General features: G+C 60.5%; 1 protein-coding gene across 1 annotated transcript; it reads left to right on the top strand.

Moving 5' to 3' along the window:
- Positions 1 to 1,409: 1,409 nt before the first annotated feature.
- STX6 (syntaxin 6) lies at positions 1,410 to 19,585 on the top strand. Its single transcript, XM_056108153.1, has 8 exons — positions 1,410 to 1,534; positions 7,952 to 8,121; positions 10,091 to 10,185; positions 13,240 to 13,302; positions 13,855 to 13,977; positions 17,539 to 17,645; positions 18,707 to 18,801; positions 19,451 to 19,585. Exons 1-8 carry the CDS (start codon positions 1,500 to 1,502, stop codon positions 19,525 to 19,527), a joined length of 765 nt encoding a protein of 254 aa, XP_055964128.1. The 5' UTR covers positions 1,410 to 1,499; the 3' UTR covers positions 19,528 to 19,585.
- The last annotated feature ends 2,530 nt before the right edge of the window (positions 19,586 to 22,115 follow it).

Here is a 22,115-nt window from a genome sequence, read left to right as displayed (position 1 = left end):
GCTGAGCTGAGCCAGCCCGGGAGCCGCTGGGTTTGGACCCAAATACCTTCTGGGTGGGACTGGACAACGGGCTGGGTCTGAGCTCCCCACGGGGAAGTTGGGGTTCCAGCCTCTGCCTTTCTGGGTCTCCCAGCACCTCCAAAAGGGACAGTCTTCACGCTCCAGCCCTGAGCCCCTGCCCCAGCATCACCACCAGTGAAATAAAATCCCTCTGGGGAACCCTTTGCAACCACAAGCGGGGGGTGGGGTCCCCCAATTTGTCCCTCCCTCCAGGGAAAATGCCAAAGACAAATGATCTGGGGGGGGTCGGGACATCAGGACACACAACCTTGGATACTTTATAGCTTGTAGCCAAAATAAACGTGCAATTACTCCAGGGTCTGGGGGAGAGAGCTCTGCGCCCCCCACCCCTCCTGGGAGGTCGCCAAGGCCTTGTGCACCGCTCCTCCGCGCCCAAAGTGAGCAGGACCTGCACACGGCCAACCCAGGTTCGATCCCTGGCATCCCCTAGGGTCCCTGGAGCACTGCCAGGAGTGATTCTTGAGTCAGGAGTCAGCCCTGAGCATCACCAGGTGTGACCCAAAAAGCGAAAAAAATAAGAAAAGGGAAAAAAAAAGGAAGGCTGGAGCACAGGGGGGAGGGCGTTGGCCTTGCATGCAGCTGACCCGGGTCCGACTCCCAGCATCCCCTAGGGTCCCCCCAAGCACCGCCAGGAGTGATTCCTGAGTCAGGAGTCAGCCCTGAGCATCGCTGGGTGTGACCCCATCCCCCAAAAAACCCCCTCAACCCCCCCCCACAAAACCAGGGTGCAGAGCAATGGTACAGCGGGGAGGGCATTGACCTTGCACACAGCTGAACCGGGTTCGATCCCCAGCATCCCCTAGGGTCCCGGAGCACCGCCAGGAGTGATTCCTGAGTGCAGAGCCGGGAGTCAGGTCTGAGCATCTTCGGGTGGGATCCAAAAAGCAAAATAAAAAGAACTCAAAAAAATCAGTGTCCAGAGCAATGGTACAGTGGGGAGGGCGTCTGCCTTGCACACAGCTGAGCTCAGCCCTGAGCATCGCCGGGTGGGACCCAAAAAGCAAAAAAAATAACAAAAAATAAAAAAAACCCAAAACAAACAAACAAACAAAAAACGCAGTAGAGGGAGGGGTAAGGCGGGTGCAAAGGCTCCCAGCCAGGCCCCGCCTTCGCCCCGCCCCCAGATCGCGTGACGCGCACAGACCCCGCCCTCCAGGGGCGTGGCCGCCGCGCTCACGTGAGCCGGGGTGCGGAAGTGCGGCGGCGTCGGCGGCGGGCGCCGCTGATTGGCCGCGCGGGCGGCGGCGGGCGCCGCCGATTGGCCGCGCGCGCGGCGTGGGCGGGGCCGGGGCTGCGGGGCCGCTGGGCGCTGGAGCGGCGGCCGTGCGGGGGCTCCTGGGCGTGCGCGCGCCCGCCCGCTGCTCCGGGGACCCCCGGCCCAGGCAGGCGGCGGCGGCGGGGTGGCCGGCCGGGACGCCATGTCCATGGAGGACCCCTTCTTCGTGGTGAAGGGGTGAGTGCGGCCCGTCCAGCCCGGGGTGGTGGTGGGGGCGGGGGGACGGACCCGCGGAGATCGGGGGTCCCCGCCGCGCTGCAGCTTCCGGCGGTGCCAGGGGGGCCCCGGGCCCGGCCGGAAAAGGGAAGTGGCCCTCCCGGGCTCTGCAGGGGCCGGCGGGGCCGCGTCCTTTGTCCGCCGGGCCAGGGTCCGAGCGCGCCTGCTGCAGCGCGCTTGCATCTGCCCACCCGGACCCCCTCCTGCACCCCTGCACCCCGTCTCCCGGCCCGGGCTCGGGTGCCCCCCTGGCGGCGGCGGGGCCGGCTCCACCTTTGCGGCCCAGGTGGGTGGCGCTTGGCCTGGCACCTTGCACCGCGCAGCCGGGTCCTAGCAGCTGTCAGCTGGGCGGGTCGTTTCGGGGGGCTCCGGGGGACGCCCAGGGCCGATCTCCCCGGCGATGCACTCAGGGGTCCCTCCCGGGGATGCCCGAGGGGCGCCCTGGGGATGCCGGGGATCGAACCCGGGCACTGCGGCCTCCTCTGCGCTGGCCTGGAGCTGCCCAGTGAGTGCCAAGGCCCTGGCCACCCCCGATGCCCAGCCCAGAGCCCAGAGCCCCCCGTTTTGTCGCTTTCCTGAGCTCTGACCTTTGCCTCTCAGAATTCCAGTGCCTGGGATACGTATCTCGCACAGACTTAATGACCTGGGATGCTCTGGCGAGGTTAGGGCCACAGACCCCAGTGCCTTGGCTGCAGCATCTTGGGGTGTGTCCCCAGGCCCAGAGGGGCAGGGTGTGGCCCCGGCAGCACCCCTGCAGCCCTGCAGTTTCCCTGCCCGCTTGGAGCGGATCGGGGATCGGCCGGTTGAGGCTGGCAGACAGGCTGTACTGTGTGCCGGCCGGCCGTGCATTATTTATCGGGAGGATTGACTCAGGGCTTGACCCTGCAGGTCCGGGAATAAAGGTCCTTTCGGGCGGGAGTCTCTCTCTCTCTGGCTGTGGATGCCGGCTGGTGACCCCCTGGGACGTAGGACCACCTTAAAGGCTGCCCCTGTGGGACGTTGCTGCTGGCTTGAGTATCACTGACCCCCTCCGCCCCACGGCCCTGTGAGCACCGAACCGGGAGTAGACCCTGAGCACTGCTGGGGTGGGGCTGAAAATGATCACCCTGACAGGTTCTCGCCTGGCTGCCAGTGTTTCTGGCAGTCCTCGGGGGAGCGGACGCGATGGACTCCAGGTCAGCCCTGGACAGGCGCCCCCATCCCTCTGTGTGGTCCCTCCAGACCCCCAGATGTCACACCTGGTAACTGCATCTTCCAGGGAAGGGGGACAGCGCGCTTAGGTACTCGCTCCTCAGCATTCCCTGCCCTGCTGACCGGGGCACAGGCTTTGCAGGGGGCAGCCCTCCCCCAAGTCAGAAGTGGCTCCCTGCCACCAGCTCTGGATTCAGAGTTTGCTAGAGTGGCAAAAGACAGACTCCCAGCGGAATCCGCTGGGACGTGGAGCACATAGCAGGGAACTGAATTACTGTGGGATTCGACGCTGAAATCAACTCAAACCAACAACCCAGGAGCCCGAGGGCCGCAGGGAAGTGTGTGTGTGTGTGTGTGGGGGGGGGGGGGGGCCTGCCTCACACGTGGTAGACCTGGGTTTGATTCCCGGCGGCATCCCACAGGGCCCCTGTCGCACCACAGCCAGGAGTAACTCCTGAGCACTGCTGGCTGTGACACCCAAAACCGAACCCAACCAATCAGAACCAGTAACCGTCCTCTTCTGGCCCGGGCATTAAGTGGTCACTCACAGAGGCACTTTTTATTTTATTTTTTTTCATTTTGGGTCATAACCTGGCGATGCTCAGGGTTGACTCCCAGCTCTGTGCTCAGGGCTGACTCCTGGCGGGGCTCAGGGACCAAACGCAGTGCCAGGGGTGGACAGGCGAGCCCCTGACCCACAATCCAGCCCCACTAGAGACCTTCAGGGCAGGAAGGGACTTGCCACCATGAGGCACTGTGCCAACGGCTGAGGTTGATTCCGTAACGACAGAGCCTCGGGGGACCTGAGCGGCCGGTTCGGGTGCTGCTGGCTGGTCATCAGGGCCCAGAGCACAGGCAAGGCACAGAGGGACCCCAACTCTGGGCGACCCCCCCCGACTTACCTCAGGCAGGCTACTCGGAGACCCCCAAAGTGGACAGGTGAGTCTGCAGGTGCCCCTGAGTTTGCACCAACCTGCCCGGGGCTCTCCCGAGAGCATTATTTAACCCGGAAAGAAAAAACCAAAAAACTTCAGATTAAAAAATAAACAAACAAAAAACCCCCACAAAAAAATAAACAAAAATAAAACCTAAAACCTAAGTTTTTAAGTTCCTGAAGCTTGTAAAGGAGAAAGCTTGGACATGTGTGTCGCTGGTGGTCACCACCCTGGGGTGTCACCATTTTACTCCTTTCTGTCTCGGCCTTAACAGAGGGGGGAGGGGCTGGAGCGATAGCCCAGCGGGGAGGACGTTGGCCTGGCATGTGGGCAACAAGGGTTCGATCCCTGGTATCCGATATGGTCTCCCGAGCACCGCCAGGAGTGATCCCTGAGCACAGAGCCGGGAGTCAGCCCTGAATCCTGCTGAGTAAGGCCCCCTCGCAAAAAACAAAACGTTCGGGAGGGCATTTAATGGCCCAGTGGGGACCCTTCACACTCGAGTACTCGAAGGTCCCCGAGTCACACCCTGAGGTTGTACAAGTCACTGTGTGTCCCAAGAGGGGTGGCAGCCTCGGGTGTCACTGTGCCCTTAGGGGAGGTAGATGGGGGCTTAGGTTGGTCTGGGCTCTGTGTCTGGGGGGGGTCTCACTGTCCTGCCCTTGTGGCCGAGGGCCCATTTCCCGTCATACCTTGGTCCTGCCGTCTGGGCCCATGTCGGGCCGTCCCAGTTCCTGTTTCCTCCGTCAGAGTTGGGGCTGGCGTCGGTGGCTGCCTTGGGGACACACCCTTTGAAGGTGCAGGTTCTGTCGGACAGGCCCTGTGGGGCCCCCAAAATGGGGCCTGTTGGTGGGCGGGGGGCGGGGGCCCCGCACCTCTGCCGCCCTGGGGGTCCTGCCAACGAGTGTTTCCTTGCCTGGGCTTGGCTGAGGGTCAGCGCCGAAGTGGACGTCCACGGGAGCAGGTGCCACCCCCGTCCGCGGCTCTCTGGGGGGGGGGGGACACACAGGTTCCAGGTGGTGTCACCAAGAGGCCTGAAGCTGCTCAGGCCAGTGGGGAGTTTTGCCGCTTGTCCGTCTGGGAGGACACAGGAGTGTCGAAGAAGACCCCAGGGGGCCCGTTTGGGGGTGCAGGGACCTAGGGTGGCATTGCCCTGGATTTGCTTTTCCATGGGGTCGGGGCAGACTTGGGCCTGACTCCAGGCTCAGTGCTCAGGCGTCACTCTGGGCGGCTTTCGAGGGGAGTGTGGGGTGCTATGGGCTCCCCGGGGTCCTGGACCCCGAGGCAGTGTGGGCTGGTGGTCGCTCTGTCTTTGGGTTGTTGTCGTCGTGTAGTGATCTCCCTCAAACCCCCCCCCCCCGCGCCGCCTCCCCCCCTGCAGGAAGCAGATTTGTCCGCCCCCAGGGAGTGAGCCTGACAGGGGGACCAGGGGTGCCCTGGGGTGTGGGGACACACGCCTGTCGGGACACGCTGCCGCCAGCTCGGCCTGTTGGCTGCGACGCTTGTTGTTCGGGTCGGGAGGTTCTGTGGAGTCTGGTCACGAATCCTAGGGGTGAGGGTCGGGGGGGTCCGCGTCTCGTGGATGTCCACAGGCCCCCCTGGAAGTGGGCACAGGCGCTGAGAACACCCCCCTCCCCCTCGACAGTGCAGAGGGGTGGGCAGAGGGCACTGTAGGGGTGGGGGTGGCTGAGAGGTGGTGGGTCGGCTTCAGGCTGACGGACACGGGGTGACTCCTGAGCACTGGGCTGGGAGTCAGGCCAGGAGACAGAACCCCCCCCCCCCCAAACTGCGCAGAGATGGGCCCCCAGGATTGCTCCCATGACCCGGATGTAGGAAGGCCCCGGGCGACTCTTCCCCGAGTCTGGGGGTGTGGGCTGGGGAACGGGGCGCTGTGGAGGCTTGCCCAGTGCTGGGGGCCCCTGGAAGAAGCCAGGTGGGTGGGCCCGGCCCGGGGTCTCCGACGTCCCCTCCCACTTCATCCCCCTGAACCCGGACGGGCCTTGGGGACGGCCGGGTCCTCTGTGACCCAGTGGATATGACCCGGTTGGACTTGTGGGGGGTCCCCTGAGCTCCTGGGCCCCCATCACCCCGAGCGGTGGGGTGTGTGTATGTGTGTGTGTGTGTGTGTGTGTGTGTGTGTGGGCTCGGCCCTGCCCCGGGTCCCCCTCCCGCGGGTCCCATGCAGAGTCAGCCTGGCCTGGAGTCAAGACCCGCTGCTTTCCGTGCCAGCTTTGTTGCCGAGGAGAGCAGGAAGCCGGCCGGGGTCGCGCGTGGAGGAGGGGGACGGGGGTCCCCTGGCCACTGCAACCCAGTTTGCGCCAGGGGTGCAGCCGGCAGTGGGAGGCACCTCGAGGCTGACCTGGGGGGCCGGCTGGGGCGACTCTTGTCTGTCCTGGGGGGACTCAACATCCCGACAGGATCCCCCCCCCCCCCCCCGACGTCCCCGGCCCCTCCTGGGACATGCTGGGGCTCAGGGCTTGCTTGGCCAGGTGCCATTAGAAAGTTCTAGAAACCCGGAAACCAGCTGACAGGCTATACGGGGAACCACGCCAGGTGCGGGCACCCCGAAACGGCTCCCCAGTCCCCCTCTCCCCCACCCAGGAAGCCAGGCCTGGGTGCGAAGCTGCAGATTGCAACCAGCTACGGCCAGCCCAACCTGACCCCTGACCCAACCCCTGGGGGGCCCCTCCAGCCTCTTCCTCGTTGGGTTGGTGGACACGCTGGTTCCCGACCAGGCTTGAGAGTGTCCTAGAGGGACTTTTTTTTTTTTTCTTTTTGGGTCCCACCCAGCGATGCTCAGGGCTGACTCCTGGCGGTGCTCAGGGGACCATGTGGGATGCTGGGAATCGAACCCGGATTGGCCACGTGCAAGGCAAACGCCCTACCCGCTGGGCTATCTCTCCAGCCCCCCTTATTATTTTTTTTGATTAAAGATTTTGTGGGGGGGCAGAGCGATTGATTTTTTTTTTTTTTGGCTTTTTCATGAAGCAGTATCAGTATTTAGCTGGTGAATACCTTCCTGGGCAGTGGGGGGTAATGAAGGAAGGTGTGGGGGGCTTCAAACTCTGAATCTGCCTCACTTCACCCAGGAAAGTGCCTGTTTTATTAGGCAGCACTGTCCTCCTGTTGTTCATCGATTCGCTCGAGTGGGCCCCAGTAACGTCTCCATGGTGAGATTTGTTGTGACTGTGTTTGGCATCTCGAAGATGCCACGGGGAGCTTGCCAGGCTTTGCCGTGTGGGCGGGATACTCTCGGTAGCTTGCCAGGCTCTCCGAGAGGGATGGAGGAATCGAACCCGGGTCAGCTGTGTGCAAGGCAAACGCCCTACCCACTGTGCTACCGCTCAGAATATGTTTTCTTCTATTCCATGCTAAGGAACTTGGGAGACTAATGAGATGGAGAAAACGTTTCTGATGGAAATCCTCAGCCTTTGAAGGACTCTGTCCTCCTGCTCCCTTCTAGTGGGCCCAGGGGAGATTGCTGGGGGCTTTTTCATCTGGCTCTGAATGACAGCTGGTGGGACCGGAGTTCATCTGAGGTTGGGGGCTTTGGAGTGGGGGGTCTTCGGGAGGAAGAGGAAATGAACTGTCAGCAGACAGACCTCTGCTTAAATAATAGCCTGCAACCCCCCCCCCCCAAAGAAAAAAACCAATAAATTAAAGCAAAACAGCTGAGCTAATACTCTGACCGACTTACCTTCACTTCCAAGCCTCAAGCGTGGGCATGCACCCCGGGGCCGGCGTTGCTGTTGCATCCGTGGGTCGGGTCCAGCTCCACTGGACGTGGGTGGCGGTTGCACCCGTGGGCCGGGGTCCAGCTCCACTAGACGTGGGCGGCTATTGCACCCCTGGGCCGGGGTCCGGCTCCACTGGACGTGGGCGGCTATTGCACCCGTGGGCCCGGGTCTGGCGCTGCAAGACGTGGTTACTGCACCCGTGGGCCGGGGTCCGGCTCAGCTGGACGTGGGCGGCTATTGCACCCGTGGGCCGGGGTCCGGCTCCGCGGGACGTGGGTGGCTACTGCACCCGTGGGCCCGGGTCTGGCGCTGCAAGACGTGGTTACTGCACCCGTGGGCCGGGGTCCGGCTCAGCTGGACGTGGGTGGCTATTGCACCCGTAAGCCCGGGTCTGGCGCTGCAGGACGTGGTTACTGCACCCGTGGGCCGGGGTCCGGCTCCGCGGGACGTGGGTGGCTATTGCACCCGTGGGCCCCGCCCGCGCTGGCCCCACTGACCTTCCCCCTCCGCCCCAGCGAGGTGCAGAAGGCGGTGAACACGGCGCAGGGGCTGTTCCAGCGATGGAGCGAGCTGCTGCAGGAGCCGGCGGGCGCCACGCGCGAGGAGGTGGACTGGACCACCAACGAGCTGCGCAACAACCTGCGCAGCATCGAGTGGGACCTCGAGGACCTGGACGAGACCATCAATATCCTTTCCCTGCGGCGCAAGGCACAGGCGTGCGTGCGCCCGCCCACGTGGCTCGCTCGCGGCTCTGATTGGTCGTCTCGGGCCCGGGGGCGGGCCTTCTACCCACCGCTTGCGGTTCCGATTGGTCATCTCGACCCTGGGGGCGGGCCTTCCACCCAGTGGGAGCCCACGTGGCTCGCTCGCGGCTCTGGTTGGTCGTCTCGGGCCCAGGGGCGGGCCTTCCACTCACCACTCGCGGTTCCGATTGGTCATCTCGACCCCGAGGGCTGGCCCTCCAGTGGGAGTCATTGCGGCTCTGATTGGTCGTCTCGGGCCCCGGGGGCGGGCCTTCCACCCACCGCTCGCGGTTCCGACTGGTCATCTCGACCCCGGGGGCGGGCCCTCCAGTGGGATCCCACGCTGCTCGCTCGCGGCTCCGATTGGTTGTCTTGGGACCATGGGGCGGGCCTTCTGCCCAGTGGGCGTGGCCTTCTCCCGACACGCCCAGGCTCCTGGGGTCCCCGCCCCCATCCCCTCCCGGTGGGTCCCTTCATCCCTGGAACCAGGAGGAGGAGGGATGCGGGGGTTCCGGTCCACACCCAACACCCCACTTGCCAAGGCCGACTTGGGCCGACTTGTGCTGGGAGGGGTGGGCGGTGGCATCTGCCAGGGCGCGCTCTGAGTCTGTGTCAGGCCTGAGCTTGGGTTGGGGACCCCCCCACTCCCCCTCCAGCACAGCCTTTCCCTGAGCCCCAGCGACCCTGGTTCTTGGTGGGGGTCCCACGACAGAATCCGAAGTCAGGGCAGCGAGAGGAGATGGTGGGGCACGTTTCTGCTCCGGGCTGTGGAATTAAGAGCAGAGTGGGGGTGGGGGGTCCCCGCTGCTCATCACTGGTTTTTTTTTTTTCTTTTTTGGCTTTTTTTTGGGCCACACCCAGCGATGCGCAGCGGTTCCTCCTGGCTCTGCACTCAGGAATCACTCCTGGCGGTGCTCGGGGGACCTTATGGGATGCTGGAAATCGAACCCAGATCGGCTGTGTGCAAGGCAGACGCCCTCCCCGCTGTGCTCTCGCTCCGGCCTCCGTCTCCTGTTTTTCTCTCTCTCTCTCTTTTTTTTTTTTTTGGCTTTCTGAGTCTCACCGGCGATGCTCAGGGCTGACCCCGCTATGCTATTGCCCCAGACCCTGGTCATCACTCTTTTTTTTTTTTGCTTTTTGGGACAAACCCGGCAATGCTCAGGGCTGACTCCTGACTCTGCACTCAGGAATCACTCCTGGCGGTGCTCGGGGGACCCTATGGGATGCTGGGAATCGAACCTGGGTCGGTTGCGTGCCAGGCAAATGCCTTCCCCGCTATGCTATTGCCCCAGACCCTGGTCATCACTCTTTTTTTTTTCCTTTTTGGGTCTCACTCGGTGATGCTCAGGGCTGACTCCTGGCTCTGCACTCAGGAATCACTCCTGGCGGTGCTCAGGGGACCCTATGGGATGCTGGGGATCGAACCCAGGTTGGCCACGTGCCAGGCAAACGCCCTCCCGGCTGTGCTATCGCTCCAGCCCCACTCCCCCAGGTCATCACTCTTTGGGCAGTTGGCTACTGGTCCCTTGGTCAGGAGGGCAGATGAATGAGCAGAATCCATGAGGTGACCCCTGGTATCTGTGAAGCCTGCAGGGTTGGCGACAGGGGAGGCAGACATGGGTCAGGTCACCAATGCAGGCACTGGGGAAGCTTCTGGTGCTCAGGGCCCAGCTGGGTTGAGTAGTGGGACAGATGAAAACAGCTCAGGAAGGTGATTCTGAGTCTCAGAAGAACAGTCACAGGGGTGAGTGTCAGGGCCAGCCCAAGGGCAGACAGCCTGGACCCGCAGGGACCCAACTAGTGGGCTGTTTTCCGCTCTGCCCTGGTCCCTGTAGATTGCCCCCAGAGCCAATGACAGCAGAAAGGCCAAGAAAGACGGGAGGAAGTGTTCCCCTTGACCTTTCGACCCACGCATAGTTGAAGCGAATCCGAGAAAATTCAACCTCGACGCCACGGAACTGAGCATCAGAAAGGCCTTCATCACCAGCACGCGGCAGGTGGTCAGGGTAAGGAACTGGGTCTGGGGATGGTCTGTGTGCCCACCCCACTTTGCTCCTAAGATACCCCCGCTTTGTCTTTTTGTGTCCCACCCGGCGATGCTCAGGGCTGACTCCTGGCTCTGCACTCAGGGATCACTCCTGGCGGTGCTCGGGGGACCCTATGGGATGCCGGGGATCGAACCTGGTTCGGTTGTGTGCGGGGCAAAAGCCCTTCCTGCTTTGCTATCGCTCCTGCCCCATATTTTACTTTTTTAAAAAATATTTTGGGTTTTGGGTCATACCAGGTGATGCTCAGGGCTGACTCCTCCTGGCTCTGCACTCAGGAATCACTCCTGGCAGTGCTTGGGATCCTCTGGGATGCTGGGGATCGAACCCACCTGAAGGGGAGTGAGTTAGAGTGAGCAGGTATCCGCCTGAGTGTGAAAAAACCAGCGCAGTCCTCGAGTGTGTCGGCTCAGACTGTTTTTTTTCTTTTCTTTTCTTTTTTGGGTCACACCGGTGATGCTCAGGGCTGCCTCCTGGCTCATGCACTCAGGAATCACCCCTGGCGGTGCTCAGGGGACCCTATGGGATGCTGGGAATCGAACCTGGGTCGGCCACGTGTAAGGCAAACACTCTACCCGCTGTGCTGTCGCGCCAGCCCCTCAGCTCAGACTGTCGATCAGGAACGAGGGGGGAGAAGAGACTGAAGCTTGTCTCGGGTCCCTGGCTGGTGTTTTGAAACGGGCTCCCTCCGCCCTTTGATTAGCATAATGGGATGGAAGGCGTCCAGCTGCCTTCGACATGTGCCTCAGAGCGGCTGTCTCCATCCCAGGCCTGGCGCTGGACCAGGGCTCACATTTGGCGCCGAAAGCCAAGCTTCCGTGTGAGCCTCGGGCCCCCGGGGCCGTGCCTGCCAGAGCAACGCCGTCCAAACGCTTTGTGGCCTTGGGATGTTCTCATTCCTCGGTCATTCGTTCATTCTTTCCCCAGTTGCTGTTCTGTACACGTCCATCTAAATTGTACACGTCCACCAGCATTTGAGAAGGACGGTAGGGTCAGAGCGATAGCACAGCAGGAAGGGCGTTTGCCTTGTACGCAGCCGACCTGGGTTCGATCCCCAGCATCCCATAGGGTCCCCCGAGCACCGCCAGGAGTGATTCCTGAGTGCAGAGCCAGGAGTCAGCCCTGAGCATTGCCGGGTATGGACCAAAAAGGCCACACACACACACACACACACACACACACACACACAGAGGAATTAAAGAAACTCTATTGCATCAATCATGTGTAGGTGATTTGCTGTCACTGTCCTCCCATTGTTCATCGATTTGCTCGAGCGGGCCCAGTAACGTCTCCATCATGAGACTTGTTGTTACTGTGTCTGGCATATCGAGTACGTCACGGGTAGCTTGCCAGGCTCTGCTGTGCGGGCAAGATACTCTCAGCAGCTTGCTGGGTTCTCCGAGAGGGGCGGAGGAATCGAACCCGGCTCGGCCTCCTGGCTCTGCCCTACCACTGTGCTATTGCTCCAGCCCGGCGATTTGCTAGAAAAATAAAATAAAATAAAATAAAATAAAATATAGGCGCTATTTCGATTTGAAAGGCGCCTTTCTCAGTGGTGCATTGATCCGCGCCCTTTCTCCTGGGTTCCTGACCCTGACACGACAAGCTAATTGGGAACGTCACCCCAATTTCGGGGTGACTTCCGGGGCTCCGAGGTTGCTCTTTTAAGTATCTTCCTTGGAAGAAGTCTGGAGTCTGGACTGCATCCTCTGACACTGAGATAGATCTCAGCCAGGCTTGTCACCCGTTCCTGTCTCACACAGCAGCTCCGGGACGGGGTCAGGGGTCACTTATCCAAACCGTTCTCCCTGCTGGCCCCATGGAATAGCGGGGTACGGAGTTCCGGGACGGGGTCAGGGGTCACTTATCCAAACCGTTCTCCCTGCTGGCCCCATGGAATAGCGGGGTACGGAGTCACCCCTGTGTCCTGCCTCCCCCGTGGGCTGTTTCTGTTGACAGGGGTGGGCTCACAGCTCCTACCTCCCTGACTGGATTTCAGCCCCCTCGGGGCCGGGAGTGAGGGTGCCCAGCTGGAGTTGGCAAAGCCCCCGGTGGCGACTCGGTGGTACTGACTGTCCCCAGCCACTGTTCACTGTGGCTCTTCTGCAGGGCAGGTGGACATGGGGTCCGAGGAAGTTTTCATGTGTTGGCTCTGCAGAGGAAGCCATCCTGCCGCTTGGCGTGCTGTGCGCTTTCTCCACCACACAGGGAGTCATCACACACATGCTCACGTGATACAGACATGCACCCTTTCGCACGTTCACACACGCACATTCATGAACACACATGCACATACTCAGGGACACATTTACATGTAGACACAGATTCACATCTGCACTCACGCAGACATACATGCCTCTCTCACACACACACACAGACACACACTCACACAGGCACGCACGCCCATTTTCTGTTTTCTTTTTCTTTTTGGGTCCCACCCGGCGATGCTCAGGGGTTCCTCCTGGCTCTGCGCTCAGGAATCACTCCTGGCAGTGCTTTGGGGACCCTAGGGGGTGCTGGGAATCGAACCCGGGTTGGCTGTATGCAAGGCGGATGCCCTCCCTGCTGTGCTGTCGCTCCAGCCCCTATATGTGCTCTTTGAGTGGGTCTGCCTGAAATTCTTGGATCTTTTTTTTGTGGGCGGGGGTGGCGGGAGGTAGGTTGGGATTGTTTGGGCCACAGTCAGCTGAGGTGCTGGGTCTGGAACCAGCGTCGGCCGTGTGCAAGGTGAGGCTGTGCCAATCTCTGTTGGCTGCTGCACCAGCCTCCTGAGGTCATGCCAGGATGTGGGGATGCGGGGTGGGGGGGTGCTGGTCGGTGCCCAGTAGACCCAAGGCCCGTCCTCCCTCCACCCGAGTCCGGCCTCCTAAAGGGTGTCTCAGGTATGTTCTTTCCTCTGAGACGAAGAAGCTAGTGAACTGTTTTCTGGGAGGATGCGATGAGCTATGCACGCCCCTCCTCTCCCCACTGTTTTGCCTCCGGCTCTCCCCATCTGGTCTGCTCTTGGCTCTGCAGGACATGAAGGACCAGATGTCCACGTCCTCGGCACAGGCGCTGGCTGAGAGGAAGCACCGGCAGGTGAGTGTGGGCGCCGGTACTGCAGTCGGGAGAGAAGGGTGGGAGTCCTGGCACTGCATCAGGGGAGAAGGGTAGATAGTCCCGGCACTGCAGTCAGGGGGATGGGGGGGAAACGGTCAGAGCTGGGCTCCCTCCATGTCTCCTGGGTTGTCCTTGGCCTGCTGGACTTGGAGAGAGGGGAGGTCCTGGGGGATCTTAAGCGTGCCAGGATCTAGGACAAATTCAATTCCAGAACTTTCTTCCTTTTTTTTTTTTTCTGCTTTTTGGGTTACAGCCGGTGATGCTCAGGGCTGATTCCTGGCTCTGCACTCAGGAGTTACTCCTGGCGGTGCTTGGGAGACCCTATGGGATGCTGGGAATCGAACCTGGGTCGGCCATGTGCCAGGCCAACGCCCTCCCCACTCTGCTATGGCTCCAGCCCCAGATTCCAGAACTTTCTAGACCTCAGACTCGGGGCCAGCCCATGTTCCAGGCCTGGGGGCCTGTAGCTGCAGTGCTTGGTGAGGACACCCCCCAGGGCCCATCGCCATAGCGACTCTTGTCCCTCTGCAGGCCCTGCTGGGGGACAGTGGCGGGCAGAGCTGGGGTGCCGGCGCCGACAAGTCCAGTCGCCTGGAGCGAGAACTGCAGCTGGCCAACGCCCACTTCATCGAGGAGCAGCGCGCTCAGCAGCAGGTACTGGGCACCCCCGGGACCCCCGGGACTGGGCAGGAGAACGGGCTCTTAGGCCTCTGAGGGGGAGGGATCCCCACTTCTCCAGCGACAGAGGCCTTTCACGGGGACACCTACACACCCCTCAGATACCACACAGACGCCACACAGACCTCCGGCACATATCACATGCCTACTTCATACTTCATACATCCCACACACCACACATATGTTATCCCACACGTGCCTCTTACCACACACATATCATATATTCCACACACACCTCATCCCATCCCACACACACGTCATCCCACACATGCCTCATCCCACACACACTTCATACCACACACACCTCATACATCTCACACACACCCACACCACATACCTCATACATCCCACATATACTTCATACCACACATATTATCCCCCACACACCTCATACCACAGACATATCAGATTCTACACACACCTCATACGTCCCACACCACACACACGTCATCCCACACATACCTCATCCCACACACATTGTATACCACACACACCTCATATCTCACACCACACATACGTTATCACACACATACCTCATTCCACACACACATATCACATATGCCACACAGATCTCATACACACACGTCATCCCACACGTACTTCGTATTACACACACACCTCATACATCTCACACACTCCCACACCACATACCTTGCACATCCCACATATACTTCATATCACACATACTTGATACGTCCCATACGTCCCTCATACCACACACATTATATGTTCCAGAGACACCTCCTACATCCTACAGCACACACGTCATCCCACACATAACCTCATCCCACACTGATTCATACCACACACACACACCTCATACATCTCACATATCTCCTTCACATTCAGTACACACATCTGCTTCCACCCACACACCACACCTCTTGTAAACATCACACACGTCCACCTCAGACGTACCACATACGCCATATACACCATACGTCCTTCTTGCACCAACCATACACACGTGCACCCCCTTCATTCTGAGTCCGTCTCATACACAAACCATACCTCATATGTACCACATTACATACATACACCTCATAGATGCCACACACACCTCATACGCACATCTACCTCATACACACCACACACACACTACATACGTCCCTTTTCACACCATACACCGCACCCCATACTACATACCTCATACACACCACACACTGCATATGACATCCAGGTCACCTCACACATCACATTCACCTCACACACATCCCACACACATTTCACACAACATCTATTTCCCTCTCTACGTTTCGCCACACACACACACACACACACACACACACACACACACACTCACTTCACACACATCCCATCCACACCTCACACATCTACTTCTCACTGTACACACCACATTCACCACACGCGCACACACACACATCCCACATTCACTTCAGACATATCCCATGCACAAGCTCCATTTCCCACTGTACACACACATTCACCATACACACAACTATATGCCACATTCCCCTCACACACACACATTCACCACACACCCACACATCACATTCACCTCACATCCCATCCACACCTCATACGACATCCACTTCCCACTCTACTCACACATTCACCACACACACACAACTACACACCACATTCACTCACACATGCCTCATACAATATCCATTTCCCATTGTGCACACTTATCCCCCCCGCACACAGTTCCTACACACACATTCACCTCACACACATCCCATCCACACCTCATACATCTACTTCTCACTGTACACACCACATTCACCACACACACACACACACACACACACACACACACACACACACCACATTCACCTCAGACATATCCCATGCACAAGCTCCATTTCCCACTGTACACACACATTCATAGCACACACACATTCACCACATACCCACACATCATATTCACCTCAGATCCCATCCACACCTCATACGACATCCACTTCCCACTCTACACACACATTCACCACACACACACACAACCGCATACCAAATTCACCTCACACACGCCTCACATAATATCCATTTCCCATTGTGCACACTTATCCCCCCGCACACAGTTCCCACACACACATTCACCTCACACACATCCCATCCACACCTCAGACATCTGCTTCTCACTGTACACACCACATTCACCACACACACACACCACATTCACCTCAGACATATCTCATGCACAAGCTCCATTTCCCACTGTACACACATTCACCACACACACACACAAAACCGCATCCCAAATTCACCTCACACACGCCTCACATAATATCCATTTCCCATTGTGCACACTCATCCCCCCCGCACACAGTTCCCACACACACATCCACCTCACACACATCCCATCCACACCTCACACATCTGCTTCTCACTGTAGACACACCACGTTCACCTCAGACATATCCCACGCACAAGACTCATTTCCCACACACACATTCCCCACACACCCACACACCGCATCCACCTCACCCGCATCCCCTCCACACCTCACCCGCATCCCCTCCACACCTCACACGCCATCCAGTTCCCGCTGTGCGCACGCCCCATCCCCCCTCCCCGCCCCTCACAGCCTCGTCCCACCCCCCTCTCTCCTTGCCGTATTCAGATTTCTCCTCCTCTCCGCCACAACATTCGGGCACAGTTGGGTCCTTGTTCTCTCCCCGACAATCGTCCCTTTCTCTGTCCCGAGGCGCGCTCTGGAGGCATTTCTGGGGAGCAGTCACGTGCGTCTGTGTGCCGTCTCCTGCACGTGCGGGTCGGTGGTTTTCCACTTTGACCACGGGACACAGATGAGCCGCGACCTTTGGCTTTTTTGGGTCCCACCCGGCGATGCTCAGGGATCACTCCTGGCGGTGCTCAGGGGACCCTAGGGGATGCCGGGGATCGAACCCGGGTCGGCCGTGTATCAGGCCAACGCCCTCCCTGCTGTGCTGTCACTCCAGCCCAAACATCGTAACTTGTGTGCTATTTCTCCAACCTAAAAGCTTCCTTCCTTCCTTCCTTCCTTCCTTCCTTCCTTCCTTCCTTCCTTCCTTCCTTCTTTCCTTCCTTCCTTCCTCCCTTTTTGTTTTTGGGTCCCACCCGGCGGTGCTCAAGCCTGACTCCTGGCTCTGCGCTCAGGAATCACTCCTGGCGGTGCTCGGGGGACCCGATGGGATGCCGGGGATCGAACCCGGCTCGGCCGCGTGCAAGGCAAATGCCCTCCCTGCTGTGCTATCGCTCTGACCCCACGTGTTGTCTTCTGAACGGCTCAAACGGCCACCCCAGCTTCAAGAGTGGGGCCTAGTCACATCCCCGGGGTGGGGGTGGGGTCCCCTTCCTGCCTCGGTTTCCCCACCGAGGTGCACTGTGTCTGGCTGCCCATGTCTTTGGGCGCAGTGGCCCTGGCAAGGTGCTTCCCGTCACTGTCATACCTGGGGGGACATCAGGGAGACAGAGCGGGTGTCGTGGGGCGTCAGAGTGTGTGCAGAGGCGCTGGGGGGACCGGGCGCTGGGTACTAGGCAGGGCGGTGGGCCGGGCCCCTGCGCTCACACCCGGCGTCTGGTCCCCCGGCCCAGCTGATCGTACAGCAGCAGGACGAGCAGTTGGAGCTGGTCTCGGGCAGCATCGGGGTGCTGAAGAACATGTCCCAGCGCATCGGCGGGGAGCTGGAAGAGCAGGCCGTGTGAGTGAGGCCCCCGCGCCCTGACGGTGCCGCCCCCCACTCCCCGACGCGCGCCCGTCCCCTCCCGGCAGGCACTGGGGTGTGGGCAGGCGAGGCCAGCAGAGCACCCCGTGGGGGTTGGGGTTCTAGGGGGGACGGACTGAGTCTTACTTCCAGCTCTGCCTCTTTTTTTTTCTTTTTGGGTCCCACCCGGCCATGCTCAGGGCTGACTCCCGGCTCTGCACTCAGGGATCACTCCTGGCGGTGCTCGGGGGACCCTTGGGGATGCCGGGGATCGAACCCGGGTTGGCTGTGTGAAAGGCAAACGCCCTCCACTCTGTGCTACGGCTCTCTGATTCCAGCAAATAAATATTCTTTCTTTATTTTTGCTTTTTGGGTCCCACCCGGCAATGCTCAGGGGTTCCTCCTGGCTCTGCACTCAGGAGTTACCCCCGGCGGTGCTCAGGGGACCCCGTGGGATGCTGGGAATCGAACCCGGGTCAGCCACGTGCAAGGCAAACTCCCTACCCGCTGTGCTATCACTCCAACCCCAGCAAATAAATATTTTATTTCTGTGTTTTGGGCCACTCCCAGGGATGCTCAGGGGTGACTCCTGGCTCTGCACTCAGGAATCACTCCTGGCAGTGCTCGGGGGATGCCAGGGACCGAACCCGGGTCAGTTGCATGCAAGGCCAACGCCCTCCCCGCTGTGCTCTTGCTCCGGCCCTGAAGAGTCTTTTGTTGTTGTTGTTTTTGCTTTTTGGGTCCCACCCGGCGATGCTCAGGGCTGACTCCCGGCTCTGCACTCAGGAATCACCCCTGGCGGGGCTCGGGGGACCCTGTGGGATGCCGGAGATCGAACCCGGGTTGGCCGCGTGCAAGGCCAACGCTCTCCCCGCTGTGCTATCGCTTCAGCCCCAAGGAAATTGAGTATTTCTAATTCAGTCTTGAAATTGGAAATATCCCTTGTCCCAAGGACTGCAGTGAACGGGAGTCCGCGGGCCCTGAGTCCCCCACAGATGCAGTTGAGTGCTGCCCCCACACCCCGCACTTACCGGGCCCGGGCGTTGCTCCCCTTCTAGAATGCTGGACGATTTCTCCCATGAGCTGGAGAGCACGCAGTCTCGGCTGGACAACGTGATGAAGAAGCTGGCCAAAGTGTCCCACATGACCAGCGGTACGTGTGCTGTGGGAGGCTGGAGGGGGTCCCAGAGCCCCCATTTTCTTCCCACTTTCCCTCTTGGTGGGTGTCAGGGTCCAGGAGTTGACCTTTGGGAGCACCAACATTGACTTTCGGGAGCACCACGCATGTGGACATATCTGTCTGTTCATCCATCTGTCCGGTCACAAAACACAGTTTCCTGGCTGTGAACCCCGGGGCGATACCCCCTGCATGATGAGGGCCGCCTGGGCAGCAGTGAACTCCTGGCTGGGTGCTGGCCAGCGGGTGTAGAAAGGGATCGAAGCCAAAATGCAGGGCAAGGTCACTGCATTTTTTGGGGGGGTGTCACACCCGGCGATGCTCAGGGCTGACTTCTGGCTCATGCACTCAGGAAATTACTCCTGGCGGTGCTCGGGGGACCCTATGGGATGCTGGGAATCAAACCAGGTTGGGGCATGCAAGGCCCAAGACGCCCTCCCTGCTGTGCCCCAGAGTCACTGCATTTTGTCACTGCATTTTGTCACTGTATTTTGTGAGGAGTCTGCGGCTACGGTTTGCATCCCAGCTTGGCTGGGACCCCGTGGGCTCCGAGGCTGGCCGGGCCCTGAGTGGCTGGCTGGGTCGGCCCTGACTGCTGCCCCTGCTGTCCCCACTGTCCCCGCAGACGGGCGCCAGTGGTGCGCCATTGCCGTGCTCTTCGCTGTGTTGCTCGTCGTCCTTGTCCTCTTCCTGGTGCTGTGACCTGTCGCCCGCAACCGGCCCTTCCCGACGAGGCCTCCCAGCGGCCTCGGCCCAAGCGCCGGACGGGCCAGTGGGCAGAGAAGTCCGCCGGACACACTCCAGGCACCCATGCAGGGCCGAGGATCTAGAAACTTCCATTCGCTCGTGTTTGCTGGTGCTCCTGCCCCCTCTCCCCGTGCAGACCCTCCCTGCTCTCTCCTCTGTGGGGGTGTGGGCTCCGGTCCCCACCTCCCGCCGCCCTCCTGGGGACCTGGCCGTCCTGGGGGACAGGGCTGACGCCTGGCGTGACTGGTTTTCAGGGATAAAACGGCCTTTCCAGATGCGATCTGGAGGCAGAGAAAAATGAACGGTGCCGTGTTAGCGAGACCCCCCCCAGCTGGTGGGAGGGTCGGGGCGGAGGGTGGCCGGGTCCCCCAGAGGCGCTTGGAATTAGACTCCAGGGAGACCGGGGGTGGGGGGCGGCGGGCAGAGGTGGGGGGTCCCCTCTCCAGGGACCAGGGACAGCTCCTGAGAACTGAACAGAGCCAGCAGAAGCTGTGTCGGACCTCTGATGTCTACGCTGTGACTGAGGAATGACCGGACGCCCCCCCCCCCCCCAACGCCGCCTCCCCTCCCACCCCGCCCAGTGTCACCCGCCGGGTCCCTGGGCCCTAGGCGTGGCCACCCCTTCCTGAACATGCCCCGGTTTGTCTGTCTCTCGTTTCGGGCTTGCTTTCCCCCGCTCTGTGACTCGCCGTGAGGTCGTCTCCCAGGTCACTTTTGAATTGCACTTTTTAATAAATATTTGTACCAATTTTTTAAAGGCGCGTGTTTTCCTCGTGCGTGGTGGGTGGCCGGAGAAAGCGGGATGGACACAGGAAACGGGGGACCAGAAGCTCCACCTTCATGCCGTGTTCATCTGCATGGCTGGGGACGCCCCGACCTGCAGGAGACCTGAATCTGTCGGTCGCCTCAACGTGGTGGTTCTCGTCTGTTGACCACAGAATGTGGCACCTCACGGGATATGGACCCCAGCGGGTGGCCAGCTCAGAAGCCGGGTTGCCCTCGCCTCGGGGACCACCAGCCCACATATATCCCGTCTCAGGGAGGACACTCGGGGCCAGAGGATACTGCACTGGACGTCAGGCTCGGCGTGGCCTGGCTTGGTGGCCACTGGGGTCCCCTGGAGGAAGGCTGTCCACGCACAATTCCCCCAGCTGATCAAGAACCCCCGTGAGCATCACAGCCACAAGGCTGTGGGTTCTTTTATTTATTTGCTTTTTTGGGTCCCACCCGGCGATGCTCAGGGCTGACTCCTGGCTCTGCGCTCAGGAATCACTCCCGGCAGTGCTTGGGGGACCCAATAGGATGCCGGGGATCGAACCTGGGTCGGCCGCGTGCAGGGTAAATGCCCTCCCTGCTGTGCTATCGCTCCGGCTCCTAATGCCACGTTTATACCAACCCAGCACAGATCTCACACACACACACACACACACACACACACACACACACACACACACACAATGCCACCTTTATACCACGGGCTGTAGATTATCACCCCCACCCAACACGAACCCCATTCGCCTTCCCATAGGAACTACAACCTGGACAGTCTCACGCCGGTGACCAATCACACACATGCCCTCTGTCACAGTTCACAGCCCCCCGCCACGGCCTCACCAGAGCAGCCTCGGTGCCCACGTCCCGTGGCCTCTCCTGGCTCTGAAACAGCCCTCGTGTCCTGTCCCCGGATCTCGCTGCCCCAAAACTGCTGGGGTCCCACTCTAAGAAATTAAGACAGGGGCTGGAGCGATAGCACAGCAGGGAGGGCGTTGGCCTGGCACGTGGCTGACCCAGGTTCGATTCCCAGCATCCCCTAGGGTCCCCCGAGCACCGCCAGGAGTCATTCCTGAGTGCAGAGCCAGGAGTCAGCCCTGAGCATCTCTGGGTGGGACCCAAAAAGAAAAAACCAGAAAAAAAAAAAAAGTCAGGACAGATGCTCCAGTTCGACTTTAATCATTTAGCATGAGCCCGCCGGGTTTGGGGGCCCCAGCCCAGCCCCTGGACACTGGGCAGAGCTGGGTCAGCTACTCTCCACACCCCACTCCAGGCCCTGGGCCATCTCATACCCATGCCCCAGGACCGTCCTGGCGCCCAGCTGCCCTTCAGGGTCCCGGGTCCTCCATTCACATCCCCCCATAATTCCCCGTAACGGCCCCCTGGAAGGGGCGGGGCTTGCGGGAAGTCCAGGGTTGGGGCCCGGGGACCCCCCGACCCCTCAGTGCTGGGAGCCACTATGTTTTCCACGGTCCTCACCGGCCCTGCCTGCCCGGGACCTGGGCAGCAGCGCCACGGCCTTCCTGGCTGATGGTCACTGCAGTGCTGGCCTCTTCGGCCTTCCCGGCTGAGGGTCACTGCAGTGCCGGACTGTGTGGTCTTTCCGGCTAGTGGTCACTGCAGCACCAGCCACCATGGTCTTCCAGGCTGACAGTCACTGCGGCACTGGCCTCTGCGGCCTTCCTGGCTAATGGTCACTGCAGTGCCGGTCTCTGCAGTCTTTCCGGCCAACGGTCACTGCAGCGCCGGTCTCCATGGCCATCCGGCTGAGG

Source organism: Sorex fumeus, unplaced genomic scaffold (genome assembly GCF_029834395.1).
Source record: "Sorex fumeus unplaced genomic scaffold, SorFum_2.1 ptg000195l, whole genome shotgun sequence".
Taxonomy (NCBI): domain Eukaryota; kingdom Metazoa; phylum Chordata; class Mammalia; order Eulipotyphla; family Soricidae; genus Sorex; species Sorex fumeus.
This window is presented reverse-complemented; position numbering and strand designations above follow the sequence as displayed.